Source organism: Notechis scutatus, chromosome 2 (assembly GCF_049901735.1).
Source record: "Notechis scutatus isolate UNSWTSFEM ecotype Mainland chromosome 2, rNotScu1.2, whole genome shotgun sequence".
Lineage (NCBI taxonomy): Eukaryota > Metazoa > Chordata > Lepidosauria > Squamata > Elapidae > Notechis > Notechis scutatus.
In genome coordinates, this window is record NC_142010.1 from 124,517,108 (window position 1) to 124,545,099 (window position 27,992).

At 35.1% G+C, this 27,992-nt stretch overlaps 1 protein-coding gene across 3 annotated transcripts in view; it reads right to left on the reverse strand.

The window, feature by feature from the left end:
- CEP112 (centrosomal protein 112) overlaps positions 1 to 27,992 on the reverse strand; it is a 284,870-nt gene that overhangs the window by 138,790 nt on the left and 118,088 nt on the right. For all 3 annotated transcript variants that reach the window (XM_087956092.1, XM_087956091.1, XM_026678787.2), the window contains one exon: positions 13,621 to 13,803. In XM_087956092.1, coding sequence (XP_087812218.1) covers positions 13,621 to 13,803 — 183 coding nt within the window. The remainder of the gene's footprint in view (positions 1 to 13,620; positions 13,804 to 27,992) is intronic.

Consider the following 27,992-nt stretch of genomic DNA (forward strand, 5'->3'; position numbering starts at 1 on the left):
GATAGCAGAAATATAATGATTCATCTGCAGCTTCTAACCACATTGAAAATATTCTCTCTCTCTCTCTCTGTCTCTCTCTCTGTCTCTGTCTCTCTCTCTCTCTCTCTCTCCTATTCCTTCCTAGTCATGAAGCACTTTCCATGCCATACTTTCCATACTTCTAGCCTCTCGCCCTCCATCTTGGAGATGGAGAATTGAAGAGAGGGCATATTTTGAACTCTCAAAGCAGGAAGGAGAGACTTAAACATCTGATTCACTGAACTACCTATTCAGACACATAATATTATTGGGAGGCAAGATAGGATGGTGATGAACTTTTGCAATACTCTCAAAAACGAAATCCACCTGGCTGGACAAGCAAAAGAATGCTGGTGTCGTGGCAGGGGAAGAAAATTAAGATAGAGACCTAAGACAAAGTGCAAGAGTTCCACAACCAACTGGTAGGGACAGAAGAAACAGGCAGTAGTAGAGAAGAATTGGAGTTGGTCAGCCAAGAAAACCAACAACTGGAAGGGAAGGAGAGGGAGCAGGAAGAAAAGAAAAAGAAAGAAGAAAAACCACAGGAAGAGAGTAGAGTAAGAACAAGAGCACAAACAGAGGCAAGGAACAACAGGAATTAATGAGTGGTAGCAAAAAAGAAAAATGGAAAACTTGAAAATATTATCTGTAAATATAAATGGACGTAACTCCTCAATTAAACGGAACCAAACTTTTAAGAAATTGGCAAAACAAAAAATGGATATAGTGTGCCTCCAAGAGGTACACATCAAAACAAAGAATAAAAAATACCTACAATATAAAAAGTTAGGAAAACTGTATGTAGCCCTAGCAGAAGAAAAAAAAAAGAGGGATAGCAATCTATGTTAGGGAAGGATTAAGAGCAGAAGTATTATATGCAGATCTAGAAGGTAGAACATTAATGTTGGAAGTGTTTCTGGAACAGAGGAAACTATTATTAGTTGTAGTATATGCACCCAATAATCAACAAGAAAATTACTACAAAAATATTCATGAAAAAATCCTAGAATTAGGTATTGAGGATATTTGTATGTTAGGGGATTTCAACGCAGTTGTGGATACCAAAAGGGATTATCACAGTATTCATAGAACGAAGAAGAAGAAAAAAAAACCTTCCAAAAGTTTTTTGTAATATGGCAGAAGAACAAAACTTAATAGATATTTGGAGAGTACACAATCCAAAAGAAAATCGGGTCACCTTTTATTCTATTCCTCATAAATCGTGGTCGAGAATTGATATGATTTTTGTCAAGTAAAACTTTAGTGAATGACATAGAATCAGTAGAAATAGAACTAAATGTATGGGCAGATCATAACCTATTAATAATAACATGGAAAGGTCAACAAAAATGAAGAGGGAGATGGATGTTGGACCCACAAATTCTGAGAGAAAAAGAATATTTAGAGAAAGTAAAAAAGGAATTAGAAATATTTTTTGAAGTAAATATAAAAGAACATACATCCTTACAGAATTTGTGGGATACAATGAAAGCCTATTTAAGAGGATTAATGATAGCATATAATGCTAAAAGGAAAAAAGAAAAAGAGAAAAAATATAATGAACTACAGAAGGAGATTAGAAATTTGGAAATACAAGCACAAGTAACACCGGGGAATGATCAGCTCATAGATAAATGTAGATTAGCAAACACAGACTGAACATTTTAGAACAGGAAAAAAAATTTAAGGGCTCTGAAATTGGTAAAACAGAATTATTTTGAAAATGCAAATAAGCCGGGAAGGTGGCTTGCCTATAGATTAAGGAAGAAAAAAGAAAAAAGATGGATTCAGCAGGTACAAGATAAGGACAGAAAGGTACAAAACAATATGGAAAAGAAAAAAGAAATAGTACTGGAATTTTTTAGGGAACTTTACAGGCAAGAGGAAATCAGGGAGGAGAAAATAAAACATTACTTAGAGGAAGAAAATACTCCAGTTCTAACAGAAGAAGAGAGGGAAAGGTTAAATGGAGAGATTACTAAAGAGGAATTAAAAGAGGCAATTCAAAAATACATGGCTTACCAGGAGAAGTCTATAAAAACTTAGGAGAAATATTTGACCCAATACTTTTAGTAATTTATAATGAAGTACTAGCAGTACTAATGCACTAATACCGAAGGAGGGTGCAGACGCCATACAGATGAAGAACTACAGACCAATCTCTTTATTGAACGCCGATTATAAAATATTTATGGGCATAATGGCTGAAAGAATGAAAAAAATAATGAGTAATAATATACACCCAGACCAAAACGGTTTCCTACCAACAAGACAAATTAAAAATAACACAAGGATGGTAATAGATGTACTGGAGTATTACGAGGCGCATCCAGAAAAACAAATTGCATTGGTTTTTCTGGATGCTCAAAAAGCTTTTGGCAAAGTAAATTGGCAATTCATGATTCAACAAGTTAAGAAGATGAAATTCGGGGAAAGATTTGAAAAAATGATAGGGTCAATATACTCAAACCAGAATGCCCGTATAATGATTAATGGAGAAATTACAAATTCATTCAAGATAGGAAAAGGAGTCCGGCAGAGATGTCCACTTTCACCTCTGCTCTTTATCATGACATTAGAAATTCTGTTGAGAAGAATTAGATCGAATTGGGAGATAAAAGGATTAAAAATTAAGCAAGAAGAATAGGGGTTCAAGCCTTTGCAGATGATCTTGTATTCTCTGTAGAAGAACCAATAGAATCAGGACCAAATTTAATTCAAGAACTAGAGAAATATGGGGAAGTGGCTGGCCTAACAATTAATAAAGACAAAACTAAAATGATAACAAAAAACTTAACAGATAGTCAAAAAACAGGAATTAGAGGGAGTAATGGGCTTACAAATTGTTAAAAAAATCAAGTAGTTAAGAATTTGGCTTACAGCAAGATGCTCAACGATAAAAGAGGATAATTATATAAAGTTAGTACAAGAAATAAAAAGAGATTTAGAAAAATGGGGGAAGTTATCCCCCATATACATCGATATACAGTTATCGATGTTAGGGAAAATTGTGACTATTAAAATGAACATCTTACCAAGATTATTATTTCTCTTTCAAACAATTCTAGTAAAATTGGTTAAAATTTTTTTAGCGAATTAACCAAAATGACTACAAAATTCGTGTGGCCAAGAAAAAGACTGAGGATAAAGTTGAGCGCATTATAAGATAATAGATGTAGAGGTAGATTTGGACTCCCTGCATGGGAATTATATTATAAAGCAGCAGCCTTAATGTAAGTTAAAGATTGGGTTAATTTGAGGAACAGAAGAATATTAACTTTAGAAGGACATAACTTGCAGGCTGGGTGGCATGCCTTCATGTGGAACCCAGGAAACAAGACTTATACTCATTTTAATAGACTGCAATATGAAATTCATTATTGAGAATCCAGCAAGAAATTAAGCACAGAGATTATATGAAAATTCCAGGGTGCATATCCGTCATGGAGGCATTGATACACCCTAATGCACTAGAAATTGGAACTAGGACTAAATATTATGATGTTTTAGATTCCAAAGGAATGTTAAAAACAAACCAAGAACTCAGAGACCAAGGAGTACAGATGGATTGGTGGCCATATTTACAACTTAAAACAAGGTATAAAAAAGATGTAGAGGAACACGGAATATATATAAAGCCGAATAAATTAGATAAACTCTTAGAGGAAACAGACGAAAAAGCAATTTCAAAAATGTACAACTACTTATTAGAATTTGAATTGGCAGAGGAAATAGTTAAGGGCCCAATGATAGCATGAGCAAGGAACATAGGATATAATATCAATTTGGAAGACTGGGAAAGAATTTGGAAGAAAAACTATAAATTAACAAAATTGGCGGTCTATAAAGAGAACCAATATAAAATGTGCTATCGGTGGTATCTGGCACTTTCGAGATTGGCCAATATGTATCCAAATTTAAACCCACTCTGTTGGAAATGTAAACAAACAAGGGGTACCTTCTTTCACGCTTGGTGGTTCTGCCTGAAGAGTAAAAAGTATTGGGAAAAAATACGAATATGGATAAGAGAAATCACAAACCTTAAATTAGAACTCAAGGCTGATTTTTTGGGGGGTGGGGGGGGGAATAATAAAAGGTGATATCGCAAAAGAAATAAAATATTTAATTCTATATATAATCACTACAGCAAGGATAGAAATTAGCTCAATGTTGGAAGGGTGATCAGATGCCAAAGGATAACTTGATAATCCAGAAGAGCTACGACTGCACGGAAATGGATAAACTCACCCAAAAGTTAAAAGATAAGGAAGATTCAAAATATTTTACAGTTTGGGGAAATTGGTATAATTGGATAAAGGATAGAAACCAGAGAGTAAACAGATAAAGAGAGAAAATATAAAGAGGTTATGATAGGATTATTTACCAGATATAGGAAATAAGTATTAGAAAATTGTATTCTGGTTGATAAAGATGATAAAATTTACAGATGTAGCAAAATTGATTTGCTTGATTAGGGAAAAGCAGCAACTACATTTGTCAGTGTAACTTTTTGCTGAAAACAGGATAAAAAAGGAATTTGTGATTTATGGGTTTGATGATTAGGAAGCGTAGAATATAGAAAGGTCCCATGATACAGCCATAGGGATAGAGGATAAAATACAAATGTATTTATAAAAGCTGTAAAGTAAAAGGCTACTTCTTTATATCATTTTTTTTCTATTTTATTTATTTTACTTATCACTTTTCTTGATTTTTTCTTTAAATTTGTATTATTTTTGCTCCGTAAAAAATTCTTCAGTAAAAATTAACACTAAATATCACAATAAAACACAAGTAACAATAAAAAGAAACATTCTGCATCTATGCCAATGACGACTCAATTATCCAAGCCAAAGGTGTCTGACAGTTGAATCACGGCAACTGGACCAATTGTTGTTAATCCGTGACATTTCACTGATCAACCGAGCAAAATTAGTGAACACCCATGCATCTAGGTAAATGCCAGTCAAGTGCAAATGTTTCTTCTGACTGCAAAGAATCATTTGGGAACTTGGATTTAACTTTCCCGTTCTCTTTTGAAATTGTAAAAGCAAGTATTTCGTGAGGAACTTGTAAGTAGAGTTTCTGGAGCATGCAAACATGCATCAAGACAAGACTTATGAAAGGTGAGGGTCAGAAATTTGTTTGAAATTATGAAGAAAAAACTGACAATATCTTTTGAAGACATCAAATAAGACCCCATTTTAGCTCCAAAAACACATTGAACTGTTATGTTATACAGTTCATATTTAACTATCCTTTTATCAAAACCATACCAAATGCTTTGCTGAAATCAAAACATATTATATCTACAAGATCCCTGTAATTTTTTAAAACTTTCAAAACGGAAAAGGGAGGGAAAGACAAGGTGGTGATGGAGGTTATAAGTAAGATAGATTACAATATCTTGCCAATTAACAAATGTAATGTATTAAAAACCAATTGTGTTTATTGAGAATGCCTGACATAGTCAGAAACTGTTGGATGAAAGTGAAATCAGCGATCTCTTGTTCAATTGTACTGGTATTTTTTAATATTTTATTTTATTTTTTTGCTGTTCCAAAATAACTACTCTGATATCTATAATATTTTGGAAGAAACTGTCCTGCTCTGATATTAATTTGCCCTTGTTCTGAATCCTGATACCAAACATGTATCCATTAATTCTTCTGCACAAAGCAGTGTCTGTTTGTCCAAAGTAAAATCCAAAGATGCATTGTTGGCAGTTGATGGCATATATCACATTAAAGAAAGATCATGTAAAGGTGCCTCTAAATTTTGTATAGGAAATTGTTGGGACCAACAATGTTGTAGATGTGAGGGAAGAATAGATACCTGGATTTGTCACAGGGCCTCGTTCCCGTTAAATCATTGTTCTGTTGTCTCTTATTGTTTGTAAAAAATCTGCTTCAGGTTGGGTGATTATCTATATACAAGTATAGGGCTGCCACCCAGTGCCTGAGAAAGTTCAATGTCATTGTCCAGCATGGCTTGCAGCTTCTAAAGCGGCAAGCTGGAGGTGACAACCAATGGTGTTCCCTTGTTCTGTTTTTGTGTTCTATGTTTTAATAGATTCTCTCTAGAAATCAGTCTGCCTCTACTGATTTATTTGGTGATCTCACTGGGTGGGTAATCTAGTTGCCTGAATGGCTTAATTCTATCAGTTTTACCTCAGTTGATTGGTAGGCAAAACTTCGGATTTTTGAGGGCTTATCAGCAGCTATCCAGACTTTATTCAGAAGTGCAAAGAGAGATCTTCTCAGATGAACAGAATCTCAGGAAAGACGGCTGTATTATTAGCATATAGTAGGGTAATTATTAGGGGTAGTAGGGTTTGGGACTGATTCATTGGCAAACTTGGGGGAGGAGGGATCATTGGCTTAATCAGCATTTCTTAATTAATGCATTCACAGCAAAAAAGCTACAATGCATACCCCATATTTGCCTTATACTATGTGAGGACTGTTTTGTACAATTGGCCCTGGAAATTACTCCTAACCACCTATATATTACTATTCACCTGCTGAACAAGCAACCAGAGGTGCCTAGCCAGAGAAGATTGCTCCAGTTCTCATAATAATCTTTTCTGATATTCAGAAGCACTAAAAGCCAAATGAAAATCAACAAAAGATGAATATAAAGTCCCAGATAGTGAGCCAATGTATACTTGCAAAAGATGTTGCAAAATTAGGCCATATGCTAAATAAACAAATAACAAAAAACCAAACAAACAAACAAATAAGCACTATAGGTAATTCTCAACTTACAATCAAGATTGAGTCTGGAATTTTGGTCATAGGTTGTTGCATTCACTAAGGGGGTCAGCATATAACTTGGCTTGATTTTACAATCATTTTTTCTCCTAGAAATTGGCAAAAAAAGTCATAAATCACAGTTATGTGATTGTGGGATGCTGCAATCAATCACAAATGCAACCCAACTGCCAAGCTTCCCAAATGGTTGATAACTGAAAGGATTTATTTTCCCCCTTTAAAAATACAGTATAATAATATATTTTTTCAGGTTTTTAGAATGATACCATATGATTTACATAATAAGGAAGGTTGCCAGTATTAGAACCCACCATTTGCCATTCAATAATTCAGATAGCTACAAGGAGAATGTTTCATAAGGTGGGCACCATGGCAGAGAAAGCTCACCTATTGGAACTCATCTAAGTTAAGTTCCTACAGACCTGCAGCATGCAGATCTAATGGGACTAAGTGATGTAATTGGGAAGAGGCAATCGCTCAGCTAACCCAGTCCCATGCCATGAAGGACTTTAAAGATGAAGGCCTCGAACCTAGATGCAAACTGGCAGTCAGTGCAGCTCCTGGTGCAGAGATATCACACAGGAGCCCCCATAACTGCCTTTGGAGCTGCATTTTGCATCAGTTGAAGTTTCCACATATTCTTTAAGGCAACTCAGCATAAGTGATCAAGGAACAGGCATAACTAGCACACAACCCAAAGCAATGCAAAAGCCCTCTTAGCCCCATATAGCACCTGATCTTCAAGCAAAAAGAAACTAGGAGGATCTCCAGATTGTACACCAGGTCCACTTGGGGCAGTGTCACCTCATTCATCAGTATCAAAGTTAGGATCGTCCTACAACCAATAAGCCTCCAAACCCAAAGCTGTTCAGTCTTGCCTGGGCTTAGCTAAAGACTCTTGTTCCCCATCCAGACCCACACAATCTTCAGCACCGGAATAACATATTCACAGCATCGTTTAATAACTTACCCCATGTCAATGGATGAGCTCATCAAGTGGCCTCATGTAGTGGCCTCTCTACTCTTTTGTATTAAACAGAAGAGAGCACCAAATCCTGTGGCAACTCACATAGTAGAGGCAGAGGGTGGACCTCTCCTCCCCAATCACCACTGACTGGATTCGACCTTGGAGATAGGAGGTGAACCAGCACAACCATCCATATGCTACCCACCCTCAATGCTCTTGAGCTGATGAGAACGATATCACGGTCAATGGGTAAGCCTCCAAGAGGTCAAGCAGGACAAAGAGGGATGTACAACCCCCATTCCACCCTTGCAAGAGAACATCCAAAAGTGTGACCAATGCCACTTCCATGCCATGCCCAGGTCTGAATCCTGACTAAAAAGGATGCACAGATAATCCATTTCCTCCAAGGTTCCCCTGAAGCTGTTGCTCAATCACCTTTTCAACCACCTTCCCCAAAAGTGGATGTTAGATTCTGGACAAAAAATGTCCAGTATGATGTGGGTCCAGTGTTGGCATCTTTAGGAGGGGGACAAACAAAGGCCTCTTTCAGAAGTAAAGTATAAAGGAACAACCCCCTCACTTAAAGAAGAATTATCTGCTACTAGAACCCATTCACACAACACACCCTGGGCCATTTTAACAACCCAGGAAGGGCTTGGATTTAAAGAGAAAGTGAATGAGCTCACAGTCCTAAGGACCTGTCCACTTCCTCAGATCCAACAGGTTCAAACTGTTCCTGGCAGATAACCGGGCAAGACGTATCCCCGGGCATCTCTTCTGGACTGGCAACTTAATTCTTTAATTATATTAATCTAATCCAAATTAATCCAACAATGTTCAGTTGGTCTACCATGTAATGCTACTGATTATATATCTGTAACAGTTGGAAATGGCAAAAATAAGGTAAACCTGCTCAATACCTAAAGTTCTGTTTCATTCCTTATATTTGGAATTATATTTTGGAGAAAATGCAATTATCTATCCATTCTAAATCATCACTTCAAGGTATTAAAGGAAGAAGAAATTACTTTGAACCTAGTTTTTTCTAGAGTGAAGCCTTTAATGGCCTTTAAGTCATATGCTGGGAGTTATAACTGGGACCGGGAGAGAAATTAAATTAGATTACATTTATATTTAGGCTTACTAAAAATTAAATATAGTGTAATGCGGGACAGCTCACCAGTTGTGTATTTAATTAAAACCACCCATCTGCCACATTAAAAATTACAATCTGATAACAAATTTTGGGGGACTACATTGACTACAGGCTTTCAGAGGCATTTTGATGCTTAAGGTTACAGGCACAATTAATTTATAAATATCAATAATTGTAATGTAGCTTTACTGTGAAAAAAGAAAAACAATAATTAAGGATGGCAAATATGATAACATTCATTAATGAAAGCTATACTTATAAATTTCAGTGGTTTTCATTAATTGATGTGGATGAAACTCAAGTGGAGACTATTGAGCAAGTTTCATTGGCAGAATCTTTTTCATTGGAAATATACTGTAATATCAACTTGGACTCAAAAGTTTAATATTTGAAACTGTTACACTGTGGTTCAAGTAGAATAATGAAAATCACTCCCAAATTATGTGTATAAGTTGCATACCTGGGGTTCTTTGTCGTGTTTGTGTGTGTGTGTTTGTGTGTGTGTGTGTATACACATACACAGAGTATATATCCAAAGTGAACTGAGATTTAGAGGTATGGGAAATAAGATTGGCTGTAAGGTTATGACTGAATCTTCAAAGAAATTTAATTTAAGGATTGTTTTATTAATAATTTGTTTCCATTTTTAAAGCCATATTAACACAATATTAGTTTTGTTTATACAAGTGTATTTTGGATAGAAATAGTTCATAACAATATTTACAATTTCTTTCCTTAAGGCTTCCCTTCATGTTTTCCTTTCAATACAGAAAGAATTGAGAAAGAACATGAATTTGATTCTTTTGACCGTCTAAAATAGATCCAAGATACTGGAAGTGCAGAGTCTCTCTTTCTAAGATGGGGGAAAGTGGAGGGAAGAAGAGGGTGTGTCTTATAATTATACATGACAATGATTTTATTTTTAAACCAAGAGAATAATGAGAGGGTAAAGAATTTTCTTGAACTCTGCTGTTTCCTCTTTCCCTTAATGTAATGGCCAATGGTGATACTGGCTTATTACTCTCAAACAAAAAGGAAAGGTTGTTTTAACAGCTTTACAAATAGGTTACATGACTGATATCCTTGATACATATTGCTCTTATGCCTGAATTAACTAAGAGGGATATGTTAATATATGCTCTTAGAATCTACCAGCTAGAAGGATTTAATTGTTGCACCAGGTTTTACTTTAATCGTGGGTATAGATTGTAAAATATATCAGTTCACATCCCATTCCAGCATTTCAGAAAGATCCAATTTATGTGGATCTTTTTCAGCCTAGCTTTCAAATTCAAAATTTCTCTCATTTCTAAGTAAAATTATTAATGTTCATTTTCCTCAACTGGAGCAAAGAACGAGAAACTAGAGGAAGAAAGATATTAGAATTCTAATTATTCGTAAAATATTTAAAAAAATAGAGGAGTTGGGTTTTAAAGGCAGATCAAGAATAGGAATAGAAATAGAAATAGAAATATAATTTAATGAAAGAAAGTAAAACTTACGTGAGGAAAAATACAAAACAGAAAAAGAATAACAAGAAAGCAAACAGGCAAAAAAGCAATTGCTGATGCAAGGTGGAGGAAAAAAGCTAGGAGAAATTATGCTGTATCTTATCTAGGAGTTTGCTTCCCTAGATGAAAGCATTCACAGTAGCTTTTATTTGCTCTATCACATGACTATTTGAACATATATTCTCTTAATGGATGACAAGTGTTTAGGATCAAGTGGATATTACATCAATGCTTTTGATGTCTCCTTTCTGTATCATTGGTTAGGAAGTCTCATTCCATTATTCAATTAATATAGAAACATTTGTGAATGGAAGAAAATACAAAGGCAACAGAAAATGAGGGGAAAGACTTGATTTCTATTATGCCCACGTTACAATCAAAACTGAGGTTTTGTGAAACACATTTCCTTCCTTCTGTATCCAAAGGTAAGCTAATGAAAAGGTAAGCTTATTTAAAAGAGTGTTGGGTTCATTATTATGTGAGTGTTGCATTGTAACCATCATTATAGTACTTTTATGTTTATACAGTTGTGCTGACAGAATTGAAATAATTCAAATCAGAGAATAAGCAGATAGCCAGATAGGAAGTCCAAAATTGCTGGTTCACTCAAGTGGCAAAAAAATGGGTTATATGCTAGAGAAAAGGTGTCATTAACTAGACAAAATAAATTATGTGACAGTGAAACGATACATCTGCAAGAAGGTAATAAAAATCCTTATAAAGCAAGGCATTTCTTTAAAAAATAACTATGAAAAAAGTGATGCTATTTTGTTCCAATCTTAGTTTAGATCATCTAAATATTCTGTACATTATTTTAGAGTAATTGCATATACCCAAATATCTCTGCAATTAAGTTTTCAATAAGCATTACTGAATTGCTTTAATGGTTAAAAAAAAAAGAGTACAAACATTTAAGAAAATAAAATCATAATCAAAACTTTTTAGTACCCTTTCATAATGGTAATTTATTAAACTTTTAAAGTAAAAAGATAATCATCATACACCTTCATAACTGCGCCTCAAAATCTAAACCTGTGGATCAGCTTGGTCTTTCAGAGTAAGAAAAAAATATGAGACTGCTAAATTTCTCACTGGTAGAGTAGTAGTGATTTGTTTACTCACGTTACTTATATAAAGTAAACAAAATTACTTCTAAAAATCAATTTAAAATTGTGGAGAAGAAGCAGAGCGTGAAAATTCAGGACAAGCAAGTAACATGATTTTTATCGTTATTTACTGATATTTGCTCATTATAAATTCCATTCCTACCCATACTAAAATAGAAGATGGTAGCAAAACACGTCAATACATGCGAGTTACATCAAAAACCAATCAAATCACTTCACACTATTATTTCTGTAATGTCACTATCAGGATAAAATTGGTTATTTTTATAAGATATTTAATATTAATAAATTAATTTTAAGCAACAATTTGCAATGTTATTTCCCACTACATATTAAATATTTATAATATTGCACAGCCTTCAAAAATACTGCACTATGTTACTGAATACACTAAATAAGAAATAGTATAAAAACAATAAACATCAGCCTGTTATAAATTGAAACCAAGAGGTAGATGATTTAACAAGAACAGAAAAAATTAGAAAATATTATGGATGGTAGATCCCAAATCACACACCTACTTGATATGATTCTGCAACTGTTTCTCTTAGCTCATTATCTCTGTGATTAAAAAAGTAATGTGAATAATTTAATGATGAAATAGCCCAGTGATTTTAATCCAACTATACAGTTGATAAATCTTTGGAATCCCTTGATTGTAACATAAAATTCCCATATTTTAGAGAGATGTTCTTCATGTATTATGAGCTTTATGAAACATGAAATAGTAAGTATGAATATAGTAACAAACTGTACTAAGTTAAAAAGGTAAATGGTACCTGTATTACAAATGTATACAAATTATGAATACGGAAATATAAGACTGATGATGAAGAAGAAGCTATCTATCTTTTAAGAAGTATACATTTATTATTAAACATGAACATAACATATTCTTTAACTAATAAACAAAAAAACCTGAACACAGTCCCTTCTTCCCTTCTATTCCTTGTTTCTTTTTAAACCAACCATAAATACTGAGTTTCTGGATTGTATTATTGACATGGTGCAAATGAAATAAATGATTAACTTTTTTCAATAACTCATGAATTTGCAGTAAAAAAACATGTTTTCTTCAAGTATGAAGAAAATGCTCCAAAGTGCGTATATATGTGTGGGTGTATCTACGCATACATGTGTGTTTATGTATAATATATATACCAAACTATGGTAATAATTTTCCACATTTTATACCAAATTATTCAAACTATTCTATTGAGAACTGCTAAAGCAGTGATTGTTTTCCTATTCTATTACTTTCAATTCTTAAGTGTCTTCGCTTCAGGCCTTTTAAAATATATTTATTCTGGATAATGAACTATGTTCAAAAGAACTGGCATAGGTTATAGATTTTTAATTGGAACAATCAAGAAAATTTTCCATATCAACAATGAAGATTTAATCTGTACATTTGAGCAATTAAACACACCATAGCCGGGAATTACTCTGGTAAATGGCTTCTAACAAGTCATAAAAATGGAAGAGAGATATGTTTGTTATGTGTCCATATATGTACACATAACCCGATGTATGTATGCTTATATGGTTTAATGCATTTATCATTAAAATAAATCCTTAGCAAATCACGTGCAAAAATAAAATGATATTAATAATCCACAAAAATCATTAAAAATTAATAAAAACGTAAGTACAGGGAATATATAGGCTGATTGCAGGAATATTTATTTAAAAAATCAATGAGTAAGTCAAAAGGGGAGGGGTTTACTCTAGATACGTGGATAGGAAATAAATAACGGTTTTTCTTAAATCCATCATGACAATAAATGAAACAAGATTATAAATAATAGGCCAAATTATTGCACACCATGTGATTCTTAATCTGGCTACCTGTGGGTCCCCCCCACCTCCCCTGTTTTTTCTTTTTTCTTTTTTGAAAGCCTTTTTTAGTAGTGGCAGGGACATGGGGCGGTAATAAAAATACAATAGAAAAATAAAATTGTGCTTATATGCCAAATGATTAAAGCGTGCAGCAAAAAAAACATGGGAAAATAGGGGATATTTTTTTTTAAAAAAGGCAATCCCATTATTTTTGAAATGCTGTTATTACCTGAGCATCTCGTTTTCTATATTCCTGGGTTTTATTGTCGTAGTCTGTCATGGCAGCCCGAAGCTCTTTTTCTAGTTTCTCAATTTTCCGTTCATGGTCTCGGACCAGGCAATCCTTTTCTGTGTTATGTTCTTGGAATAGGTGCGTCTTTTCCTGTTCATGCTCCAGCTTCAGCTCTACTATCTGATTGGACAATGAGGAGTACAGTTCATCAACAGAACATCCCTGTCGTCATGACAACTCATCTTACTGCTTAATTTTTTTTTCACCCCCACCATTTCATCGTAGGTTTTTACCATTATTTTTACGTCATCGTTACCTCACCTGCAAAACAAAAAACAAAAAGAGTGGCGGGGGGGATTCTAAGTTTTAGGTGCTATTCATAAAAACCAAACAAATTCAACAAATCTCGAATACTGAATGTCAGAACACCGGGGGATGAGGGGGGAAAATCCCTGTCACATTGAATGTACGTTACCGAAATCCAGCAGTGATACAGATTAAACGTGGTTAATTGTCTCTTCCACTCTTCATGGGTGCACAAACATCTCCAAAATAAAAGTCCATCTAATACAAATGAATGGAGGAATGTATATATATATATATGCGCATGTATGTGTGTCTATATCTATATCTGTCTATATAAACTTTTTGTCAACATTCCCCCACTATTTTTAAAATGAAAAGGCTCTATGAAAATGAAAAAAAACTGTAGCACCCCAGCACAAACAAATGTACGTGTTTTAGAAGGCACCTGCTGTGCCGCAAGCTTGCACCATGATTGCCAAGAAGATTCTATTCTCAGGAAGCTCCTTTGCCTGTTCAAAGCACACTGGATACGATGACCCTGGCCAGGCTTAGCCTCTCCATGTTAGACTGAATGGCAGCTGGAGACCAAGGGCCTGGTGGCTACAGCTTTAACACTAATCCTCCCAGACTGTGCACAATGGCACCCTACCTGGCCGGCAAACTATAGCTAGCTAGGCTGCCTTTGAAGCAGGTGGTGAATAGGGAACTGCAGGAAGCCAGCTTTCCTCGTGAACTCCGGGCCACACAGCTGCTAGGAACAGTCAGTTGAATTTTTCTTCAGTTTTGGTGGATTTCAGGAGAAGAAGAAAAGGCTGTTATCAGGAATACGATGGTTATATTTAGCGTGAGAATCTCTCCTCTTCAAAAAAAATAAAAATAAAGCAGCAGTAGGAATCTGCCCAAACAATTGATCTTGTTTGTGTGAGCAAAGCATGGAGGCATCTTATCTTAAAGAGATAGCATTCATTTTTGTAAAAGCATTCTCCATAACTGTCAACTTGGTGTGGATAAATAAATTTTCCATATATATTCTGAATACCCAAATCTTGATTCTTATGGAATCAAATTATTCTCAATTGGAAATATTTGGGTAATATATACTTGGCCTAGTACCATATAAAGCAAATTGTTGAAACTGCAGCTTTGTAAATAGATACATTCTTTATTGATTGTTAATGCTTTACTAAGGTTTGTGGTGCAATTAAAATCAGTTTATTTTAAACATTTTTGTCAAATAGCTATAATAGGCCTGGTATATTCTTTTTTAGCAGAAAGTAGTTTCCTTGATTACAACTGAATGTGCACTGTGAAAATCAAGATAAATTAAAATAAGGAAAATTACTACCCTTTTTCTAAACAGACCAACCATAATTGAATTTATATTGTAATTTGGGGGAAAAAGTCCCGATCAAAACTGCAAACTTTTCCTTCCCCAATTAATTCTGTGTTTGTCCTGTTTAACTAATTCCCTGAAACCAACTAAAGTGATTACTAAAAATATAAACTATTATTAAAACAAGAAAATTATCTGAAAGAAGCATAAAAAGTTGTATGTCAGTCTTCACTTTACCATGCACTTTTCATTTTTTGTATTCAGCAAAATATTAAAATTGTGAAAGAGGGTATATATAACCAAGAAAAAGGACATCGTTACTTCTGAGAGTAGGAAGATGTACCTGATCTTTAAACTTAAATGACAGTACTGACTTCCTTGCAGAATATACTGTATATAAATAAATGACACTAGCACTTTGAATGCTAATCTATTAAGCCACCAAGAGTGGTCAACATAATTTCTTAGAAGCAATTGTCTCTTTCCTTCTCCATTCTTTACCCTGTACAGTTGGATATTAAAGTTTAAACATTTTCAGTCAAACAATATGTTTCAGTGAATTCTTAAGTGAACAGTAGCTGATACAACCTCTACTTGGTACAAACTTAAACATCACATCTCTCTGCAAATGTTAAATGCATACTTATTATGCAATTGCCTAAGATCTCTGCACAAATGTTCTATAATATGAAAATCTGGAGATTGTGAAGATCAGTGTTAACATTTTATCTTTCTTTCCTTTCATACTTGATTGGGGGTATATTTTAGGACGCAGTCTTGCTGAATTATCTAACTTCATTCCAGCTTCAAATTATTCATTGTCTGTAGGACAATGTATGTGTGGGACAACAGTATACACACACACACAATATTTCCTCTACTAGTAGCTGCCACACAATTCCAAAATATAATAGTCACCATTGTGCTTGAGATAAACAGTTCAATTTTTGTGCCATCAATTCAAAGTACTTTATTTTGAAAGGTCTCAGGCCTATCAGGGTTTTTTTATAGATGTAAACAAATCTTTTGTGATTTGACCAGAAATTTTTTTTTAATGACAACTCTCTCATGCAGATCATTTTTTTTATAAACAGCACTGAATTGTAGAACTATGTACTATTCAAGTATTAGCTATTTTTTTCAGCAGTAATATGTGGTTTCTACTCTTCAGTTTTGACCAGTTTTTGAGGCACTGTTAGTGGAGATTTTTCTTGGGTCTTTCAGATCTTTCTTTACTTTCAATGGTTCCATGTAACCTCAATTAACAAGGTTAGCACAGTGGAAATTTCTGAAAGTGTTTTAACAGATTTAATAGCTTTCCCGTCCTTTTAAGAGTGAATTATCTTCACTTTCAAATATGCCTAGAGGGTTGCCTAGAGGAACCCATGATGTTAAAAAGTAGATAGGTTAGAAGATCAAAGTATCTGTTAGTGAATTGAACTGCCAACATATAATAATAAATCTAATGAATCAATCACTTGAAGGGGGTGTTTAACAATGTTACAATACTGAATGAAGTAGCAAAATGACAAAACTTCTGCAACTGCCATATTCATAATTTCCTTAGTTTGAACTTTAAACAACTGCAGATGTAGAGGAAGTATGCATTTAATTGTGTACCAGTGTGGTTCTATTTGGATCAGGTTCTGTCCAGGATTAATTGAAATATAATGAGAAGAAGATAGTGAGCATCTAGTCGTCCTGTGATGGTGTTAGAAGATAACGAGGCTCATATCTAGCTACTACTAGAATGTGATTTCAGCAAGGGATACCATGGTTATAGGTTAGATTGGAGGGGTGGGGGAATCCAGAAGAAAGCAATAACAAATTGCTTCCATATTTCTACCAAAACTACCCGGATGCATCACCAAGAACGAAATTGAGCAAAACAAGATTTACATTTTGTATTTTATAAAGGGATACTTTAATCTACTACTACCAACTCTTAATGACAGAAATGATAAGTAGTTGATTTGTAGAAACCAAAATATAAAAAATAGGAACCACTAGTACCTATTAACAGCTTCTTACCTTTGCCCACTCCACTGCCTACTGGATACCTGATATTAAACTTAACTTAGGACATTAGCTATTGTCTTTTCTCTCACATATTTTGCTCTGTTTTTCTATTCCTGAAAATTTAGGTACACTAATTCATTATTCTGCAAACATACAAAAAGTGAGAGGTATGTATTACATCACTTTTGGTGCTTTCCAGCAATATAATAGCAACAGTGGAATATTTGGCACTTTACAGGTAGTCCTTGACTTACAACCATTCATTTCGTAACTGTCTGCAATAACAATGCGCTGAAAAAAAGTGATTTATGACCACGTTTCAATTGTACAATTGTTGCAGCATCCCCTGGTCATGTGATCAAAATTTGGATGCTTGGTGATTTTCCGGTTTGTCGGCTTTGCGAGCGGTAGGGATTCGCGAAGCTGCGCGATCCCTGCCGCGCTAGCCGTTTTTGGGGCTCCGATCCGAAAGGGTGCGGAGCAAGGCTGCCCTGTAGGGGCAGCTGAAGGTAGGGGGGATCCGGGAAAGGGTTTGGGGGTGCTGCAGACCCCCTCCCTAGCCGGCAGAACCTCCCTTTGCCAAGACGGTGCAGCGGCGGTCTGTAATGGCCGCCACAAAGAAGCCGGCAGCTGGGCAAGTATGTGCTGGAGGAAGAGGAGAAAGTTTTTAAAAGTGAAAGTCTTCTTGGTCGACCCAGGACTCTAAGATATATTTAATTTAATTCCTGAAAATGATGGCTTTTTGGGTGATTCTTTCCACAAGAGAAAATAAGCGGCAATTCTGAGGTGCTGAAAGGAAAGTTTACTCTCCCCGACGGAATTAATAAATGGATATTGAGAAACCTGTGTTTTTTTCAGGTAAAACTAGCTTTTTGGGATAAGTCGGAAGGGAGAGGACAAAAATATATTTATCTGGTTGGACTTTGTTGGAGGAGATGCCTTAAGGATTTGAAAACAGAAATAAAATCTTAATAAGGCTTCAAAATACAATTTGAATTTTCTTTTTTTCTTTGTCTGATACTACCCCTGGAAGAGAAAGGGGGAATTTTGGCTTGGCTTGGATTGATTGAGGATTGTGGACTTTGGGATTGTCTTATTTTTCTTTTGGAATATTTTGGTTGGTGTGAGAAGAAAGAGGGAAAAAAAAGAAAAGAAAAGATTTATAATGGCTTTCTCCCTTGAGGAACTGAGGGATGAATATGAGCAAACAAAAGCAGCCTGTAAAGATAGTATGGAAAAAGCTTTTCTTTTTTTAGAAATGGCGTTGGTTAACTATGAACAGACAATACAGATGGAAGCTGAAGAACAACAAGAAGAAGATGAAGACGCCATCTTCAATGAATCCCAGAATTCATTTAAGAAAGAAGGAAGGAAGAAAGCGAGGAAAATGAAGGACTTAAGATCTAAAAAAACATTTGGGAAAGAGAAAAATATGATGCAAAATAAATACAATGATAGCAAACAAGAGAAAAAGGGAATACAACAGAGAAGGGATGCCGGCAAGACAGAGGTTAGAAGAAGGGGGTAGGAAGATTTGGTGGGGGAAGAAAGAAAGGGGAAAGGCGGAGAAAAGCCACAAAGTTTTAAAATTAGATGGGAAAAGAGGAATCTTTTTTAGGGAATTGGGTATTAGGTGTTTTTAAATGTTAATCTAATTAATTTAGGGAGAGGATAGAAAGGCATCATGCTCTGATTAGTGATTTCAGGAGAAATTCTTTTTTTTTTCCATTATAAGGAATGAGATAGAGGGATAATAAAGGATGGGCAAAAGATACAAATATAATGATTTAAATTAAGATGGATTGAATAAGATAGAATTATGAAGAGTGAAATGTGTGGAGAAGTTTATATAGAAGATACAGAATGGTAAATAAAATAGGTAATGATTTGTAAGATGAGCATGAATATAATTAAAGCCCATATAAAGAGAGGTACTTGGGGCCAAGTTACTTTACTAAAAGAATTTTTATATGTATGTTTGTGTTTGTTTATGTCTTTGAGAGTATTGGTGAAACCTTGTAGAAACATAGAAAGAGAGTGATGATAATCAAGTCAGAAAGAAATAGATGAAATAATATAGAAATGTATTGTATAAGATAAGGTTTTATCTGACTTGTTAAATCTATAATGGAAAAAGGTTCAAATATGTAATGGTTGATGATGATTTGTTTGTTTTTGAAATTAATAAAACTTGCTTAAAAAAAAAAAAATTGGATGCTTGGTAACTGGTATGTATTCATGAGGGTTGCATGTGTCCCAGGGTTATGTTTTGTGACCTTCTGACAAGCAAAGTCAATGGGGAAGCCAAATTCACTTAACAACCATATTATTAACTGTACTGATACACTTAAGAACTGTGGCAAGAAAGGTGATAAAATGAAACAAAACTCACTTATCAACAGTCTTGCATAGCAATGGAAATTTTTGACTCAATTGTGGCTGTAAGTCAAAAAATACTTGTATTAAGCTATTAGCTTTAGTGTGCCTTTTCTTTCTCATACCTAATACTAATCAGCTCCACATTTCTCTGGTCAAAACAGACATTTTTTCTGGCATCTGGATGTTTTTGTACATGTGTGCTTCCAAAAATTGTTGATGAATGAAAAATTAAAATATGACAAATATGAGATGTATATAAAAGTTATGCTCTACAAGAAACACACATTAGGAAAAGTGAGGAGAAATTTCTAGACTGTCCGAAACTGGGAAAATTATTCACAGCACCAGCAGATGAGCACAAAAAGAAAGGTATTGCAATATATGTGAGAGATGATTTAAAAGCGGAGTTAATCTGGGCGGATCCTGAAGGAAGAACCCTGGTGGTACAAACTTCGATTAATGGCATTACATTTTTACTGGTAGTAATCTATGCCCCAAATGATGATCAAGGTAAATTTTTCAAACATCTTCACCAAAAAATAATAGATTTCGGAAAAGGCAATATTTTTCTGATTGGCGATTTTAACTCTATTGCTGACTACCGGAAGGATCATAGTAACATGAGTAAGAATAAAAAAGGAAAAAGAGAATTTTCGAAGCCATGTAAGGATATGATCTACGAACTGAATCTGGTAGATATTTGGAGAAAACTAAACCCCCCAAAAAAACAGTTTACCTATTACTCTAACCCACACAAAATTTGGACAAGAATAGATATGGCTTGGATAAATGGTGAATTAATTAATGAAATCAAAGATAGCGAAATCTTACCAAACGACTGGGCTGACCACAACCCAATTCAAATAACCTGGAGAGGTAGAAGAAAACCAAAAAGAAGATGGACTCTTAACACTCACTTAATAAAAGAAGAAGAATACACTAATAAATTGAAAGAAGAACTGAACTTCTTCTTAAAAGAAAATAATAATGAACTAACTTCAAAACAAAATATATGGGACACAATGAAGGCATTTATAAGAGGAACAACTATCTCTTACAATGCTATGAGAAATAAAAGAAAGTATGCCCAACAAAGTAACTTACAACAAGAAATTAAGGATTTAGAAACCCAACTACAAAAGAACCCCAAAAATCAAAGAATACATAATCAGTTAATAACAGCTAAACACAATCTAAATTTATTGGAACAAGAAAAATTGGAGAGTAGTCTGAAAATGACTAAACAAATTTATTTTGAGCACGCAAACAAGCCAGGGAGATGGTTAGCTCACAAACTTAAGAAAATGAAAGAAAAAAGAATGATACACCAATTAATGGACGAGAGGGGCAATTTGCAAGAGGAGATAGAGAAGAAAAAAGAGATCACTTTTAAATACTTCAGGAAATTATACAAAAAGGAAGATGTTTGCGAGGACAAAATAATGAAATATCTAGAGGAAGCGAACGAAAAAGCAATTGGAGAGGAAGAGATAGAATTATTAAACAAAAATATAACATGGTCCGAACTGAAGTCAGCAATAGAGAAGCAAATTAACAATAAAGCGCCAGGACCGGACGGGATACCTGTAGAACTTTACAAAACAATCATAGAACAAATTGGACCACTGATGCTGGAAGTATTCAATGAGGTACTCCTAGCAGCCAAGATGCCGGACTCGTGGAGGGGAGCCTTAATTTCGCTGATCCCGAAGGAGGACCTAGACCATAGACTTATTAACAATTATAGACCAATCTCGCTCCTGAATGCAGATTACAAACTATTCTCTTCTATAATAGCTAATAGACTAAAACAGGTTCTAAACACACATATCCATGAAGATCAAAATGGATTTCTCACATTTCGACAAATTAAGAATAATCTTAGAACAGTGATAGACATTTCAGAATACTATGAAGCCCATCCGGAAAAACAATTTGCATTTATGTTTTTGGACGCTGAAAAAGCATTCGACAATTTAAATTGGCATTTTTTAATTAAAAAATATACAATATGAACCTCGGCACTAGATTGAAAACGTCGTCACTACAATTTACCATACTCAACAGGCAAATATTCTAATAAATGGGGAACAAACTGACCCGATAAAAAATAGAAAAAGGGGTTAGACAGGGTTGCCCTCTCTCTCCTCTGCTTTTCATATTCGCCCTAGAATCTCTTTTGACGTATATTAGGCAAAATTCGAGAATTAGAGGATTGAGGATTAAATCAGAAGAGTACAAAGTACAAGCCTTCGCTGATGATTTGGTTTTTTTTCTGGAGGAGCCTATAGAAAAAGGACATAACTTATTAGAAGAACTAGAACGATTTGGAGAAGTCGCAGGATTTAAAATTAATAGGGGTAAAACAAAATTAATGTCTAAAAATTTAACAGGAGACCAGAATAAAGAACTAGAGACAATAATGGGAATACAGGTGACAAAAAAAATTAAATACTTAGGAATTTGGCTTACTCCACAAAGCAAATCATTAAAAGAAAACAACTATGACAAACTTCTCCAACAATCCAAGAAAGATTTAGATTCCTGGAGTACATTACAACTTTCCTTATTGGGCAGGATTGCTCTGATTAAGATGAATATTCTGCCAAAATTTCTATATCTATTCCAGACAATTCCAATCAAATTAAATAAAAAATTTTTTATGGAATTAAACAAGATAACATTGAAATTTATTTGGCAGGGGAAAAAAGCTAGGATTAATGTAAAAGCCCTACAAGATTTGAAAAGCAGAGGAGGGTTAGGCCTGCCAAACTGGGAAGTATATTACAAGGCAGCCACCCTACTATGGATAAAGGAATGGGTGAATTTAACTAACAAAGAACACTAATATTAGAAGGCCACGATATGCAGAAAGGATGGCATGCCTTTCTGTGGGAAACTGGGAAACCCAGGCAATCATATTTCCATAGGCATCTTATCAGGGACTCTTTATTAACCAATTGGAAAAAAGTACGTAAAAAACTTTATCTAAAAATACCGATTTGGCTATCTCCAATGGAAGCGATAGTACACCCTAATAATTTGGATATAACTAAAATGATTAAGTACGAAAATTTATTAGACCCACAAGGAAAACTGAAAACCCGACAAGAATTACAAGAGCGAGGATTTAAAATTGATCAGTGGGTGTACCTTCAAATTCATAGTAGATATAAACAAGATATTAAGGAATTTGGAATCTACAATAAATTACAGACTTTAGACAAAATTCTATTAGGACCGAGCAAAAAAAATATATCTAAATTTTACAAACATTTATTAGAAACTGAATTAGAACAAGAAATTGTCAAAGGAAATATGATTGCATGGAGCAGAAACGTGGGACGGAGCATTACTCTAGCAGAATGGGAAAGGATCTGGAACAGGAACATTAAGATCACGAAATCAGCAGCTTATAAAGAAAACACATATAAAATGTTTTATAGATGGCACCTGCCCCCTTCGAGATTGGCGAAGATGCACCTCAACACGAGCCCCAATTGTTGGAAATGCCAAAGCATAGAAGGTACCTTCTTCCATTTGTGGTGGTCGTGCAAGGAAACCCAGAAGTACTGGCAAAAAATTAGGCGCTGGCTAGAGGAAATAACCAAGGAACAAATAGAGTACAAACCAGAGTCCTTCCTTCTAGGAATTTTCGATAAACAAATACCCAAAAAATCGAAGTATATTGTAATTCATATCTTAACCGCAGCCAGACTGGCATTTGCCCAGTGCTGGAAATTATCTTCCATTCCCACTGAACATATGGTTATTCAGAAAATTTTACAATGCGCCGAAATGGACAAACTAACCCAAGCACTAAAAACAAAGAATCCTCATCCTATTACAACAATTGGAATCCTTTGTATAATTGGCTAAACCAAAGATAGATCACCTCTAGGAAAATTATGGCCGAGGGCCTCCGAAGCAGAGATAAAGAAAAGCACCGCCGATGATACTGTTGAAGAAGAAAGGATCTTACAGACAGTCACAAAATATGGTTTTATTTTAACTGTTTTCCCTACTCTATCCTTCCCCTCCCTTACTCTTCCCTTTCCCCTCTCTTAGGCTTTCCTCTCTCTCCCTCTTGGCCTATGCCAAGGCCTATTTGTCTTTTTGTTGTACATAATTTGTAGTTATGTTGTTCTTTTAAAGGTAAAACTAATAAAGTATTTTTCCAAAAAAAAAAAAAAAAGTTATGCTCAATAATGTGGAAGTATAAGAAGATTGGGAAATGTTTCTAATTATCACTGTTTTTCGAGCTGACATAACCATTATCATTACCAAACATATTTCTGTTGCACTATGCTGGAAAGGTATCTAAGAGACAGTGCATAAACCTGATGGCTGTAATAAACTGCATCCATCTGTACCACTGCAGCATAGCAAATCCTTCAATTAATTTATTTTCTGGTTTTTTCTATTTCCATTGTGTGCTCAGCACGTAAGTAATAAAGAACAAATAGGCATGTCACATCTTACATTTGATTACTTTGGCTATGTAATTTATTAATTGTCTTATTTATTTCTCATAGTGCAATAATGCATAAAATTAAATGTAAGGAAGTACAGTACAAAAAGTACCATCAGGATTTAAAATAATTCATCTTAAATGAAAAGCCTATGCTGAAAACTCTTAGCTTAGGCATAAAAAAATCCCAGCTATGTAAGTGCTATGGAAACTATTTAGGAAAATATTATAGATTTGGGGCCACCACTGAGAAAGTCTCCAAGATACAAAATAAGCAGGTGCCTTATTTGTGAAAATCCAGATACTGCTAATTTGGAATTGTATAAACATAATTCAGAATTAAACCCACAAAATTCATTTGGTCCCAACCCTGCCAATTTTTAAAAGGCCTTGAAGATCTGATTCTTCCCCAGCGCATTTGAAACTGTAAAGGTTGTGAGACTAGCCCCTGGCACATTTCATGTTTTATTATTTCATTACTTTCCTTTGTAGATTATCTTTCTAATCCTTGTTAGCTCCATAGTGGCAGTAGACAAGTGGGCACTTGACAACCGGACAACACAAAGAAATTAAATTCACCAGAGCTTGAGCCCTTTTTTATCCAGTCTAAGGGGAAGCTTGACTGGTTTGAGTCTCAAACTTTAGGTCCTCATCCAATTGATTGTCCTGGCCAAGCCCCCAAATAACACCACTACAGTCTATTCCAAAAAGGAAAAATAATAACTTTCCAGGGACTCTATTCAGCAATTTTATGAAGAAGCTTCATGGAAGGACTAAGGTAGAGCTGTTTCTGAACATCATAGGATATGGCAAACTGATGCACTTGGTAAGCATCACTTGCTGTAGCTGGGCTTTACTCACAAGTTAAAGATGGGAAGATGACATAAATGGACAGCAAAATCAAATTTGGAAGGATAGAAGATATAAAGCATGATAAATTGTCTAGACAAGAACTTTGTTTATGGAACACTTGCCTACCCTCAGGGACATTCTTTTCTATAGTCTTACTGACAGGGATGCAATTAAGCAAAGCCCAGGTTCTGATGAAACAATCTCTGTCTCACAAAAATAATTGCTGAAATAAACTTATAACTTATAATAAATAAAACTTACAATTATAATTTGTATTCTGTTGCACAGATAATGCAAAACTATAGCCCTGCATTGTTACAGTCATTGCAAAATAAACTAGCAAGAACAATTGAATAGTAAAATGCCAGGATTCAAATTTTATAATTATAAATATTAACTGGTAATAATGAAGAGATCATCATTAACTTTTCAAATGTCTATGAATTTCTAGAGCAATTTGGCACAATAAAATTTGAACATAAAGTTGAATTAAGTGGATCATCGCAAAATGCAACAATCCATTATATGTTTTATTGTAAATTGCTCAGAGAAATTGGGCTATTGAGCACTTTAAACATTTTTTAAATAAACAAATAAATATTGATTTGCTCCAATTCATCATATTAGCAATTTATGCACAGATAGCTAGTGGGCTGGAGGAAAAATTGAACCGATAAACATGAAGAAAATTCGAATGCAAAATTTTAATTTTTATCTATGGGGCTCTTATGATAATCTTATCTGCAAGGAATGCTTGTGATAATTTTTGAAAGAAAAAAAATACTGGTAAGATTGTATGAGGCTGAGTACAGAGTAAGCTCCTTAATGTGAAGCTTTATGGCAACTGCATTTTACATCTATACTTGAATTAAAATTACAATAGTGATCAATTTTAAGAATTTTCTGTCAAATTATGCAAATTTTACAATCACCCTATCAAAATGTTTCAATCGCCCTATCAACTGAACTCAAAGGAAATTCCAATAGAAAAAGAATTATAAAAGCTATTGTAATAATATTTTGTATTTCATAATTAATACAACACAAAATGACTGTAATACTGAAATGTTTAGGTAATATATTGCAAGTTCTATAACATTTCCAAACCTATATATTCACAGAACTTGTAAAGTTTTATATGAAGGAAAAGTAATACTTCCAATGTTATAAATTGCCAACAGATTGCAGTACTGACAACACTAGAAGTTCTGACATGTTCTTTATCATATTTATTTTTTCATTTCAGTTGATAAAAAATGGTGAGAAATAGTTGAGTTGTGTTGCTATTTTTCATGGAATGGAAGCTTGCAAAGAATACCCATCAGGTCATTTTAAGCACAGCACTGTGATTGAATTTTGGATTGCAGAAGGATCCCATCCACTTGAAATTCACCATGCATGCAGGTTATTTATGGTAATGACTGTGATGACATGAACACTGTATGTCACAGGGATACCAAATTTAATGATTGTGTCATGAAGAACAAAGTGGATGACTTGTGGCAACAGCCAACAAGTTTCACATTAGAAAGACTGATGAATTAATTAAGGGCAACTGGTGGATTACTTAAGGCAAAACATGCTGTCAGGTTTGGCATTTCACAAAACTGTGTGGATCACCTTACTATTCCTCAATACTGCAAGGCTAGTGGAAGGTGGGCTTCTTGTGTGCTGATGGTAGAACTGAAAGAATCAAGGCCTGAAATCTGCAAGGAATTCTTCATGCTGTGACAATGAGAATGAAGATTTTTTTTCTCCACAGCATTGTGACATGAACAAAACATGGGCTCATCATTATGACAAAGAGATCAAATGGCAATCCATGGAAAATTATCACAATGCTTTCCGGCAGAGACCCAGACTTTGACAGGAAAAGTCATGATTACAATTTTTTGGGAGGCCAATGGTAATATTCACATGAATTTCCTTAGAGCAGGGGTCCCCAACCACCGGTCCGCGGCTTGCTGGGCGCCGCCATCTTTTTTTGATGAAAAAGTGCTTCTGGTGAGCTTTTCTGGGTAGAAAGCTCACCGGCAGCACGTTTTCATCAAAAGATGGCGGCCAGCGCTCCGTGAGCTTTTCTGGGCAGAAAGCTCACCGGAAGCACGTTTTCATCAAAAAGATGGCGGCGCCCAGCTGATGCCGGTACCGGGCCGCGGCGCCCAGCTGATGCCGGTACCGGGCCACGGCGTAAAAAAGGTTGGGGATCACTGCCTTAGAGTATCAGCACTATCAACATGGAGTTCTACACTGTAACAGTCAAAACTCTGAAATAACAATGAGAGTTTGGAAATTTTGTTGCAACACAATTCTAGACATTACATCTCACGAGCCATTAAAACAATTGCAAAAATGTGTCTCTGTTTCAGGATCCAATTTGAGTCAATCACTGGGATCAGAGTTTTAGTCTTCCAAACTTTCAGACTCATACTGGAGCCCATCCTCAGGGAATTCTCTCTACCAGAATGTGTTCTTTAGCGTATTTTCTATGTGTAGTATTTATGTGGTGCCTGGTTGTGTGTGTCTTTTTATTTGTTGATTGGGGTATTGATGGCTGGCTATTAAGTCATTGGCTGTTGTCCTCAGCCAATGAGCTGTCAAGTCCTCAGCTCCTAATTACCTCCTAAGCTGGTAGAGAAAAACTCCCTAAGGTTCGGCTCCAAACACAAGTCCAAAAGCTTGGAAGACTAAACACTGGGCTTGATGACTGACCCAAATTGGATCCTGCAACATTATCCTGGGACAAACATGTTTGCCTCCATTCAGGGACCTCTGTTTTACCCTATCTGCCATACAGTCCAGATTTGGCACCAGGTATCTTCACCCTTTCTTGAAATCAAAGGAATATTTACTGCAGAATTCCCCAACCTTTTTGGGGAGGAGAGGGGAGGGGATGGTTCACATGAGCAGTGGGCAGGGCAAGTGTGCATGCTGCTCCATTTGTGCAAGTGGCGTGCATGTGCACCCACTGCTCACGCAAATGGAGCATGCATGCACATGCTTGTCCAC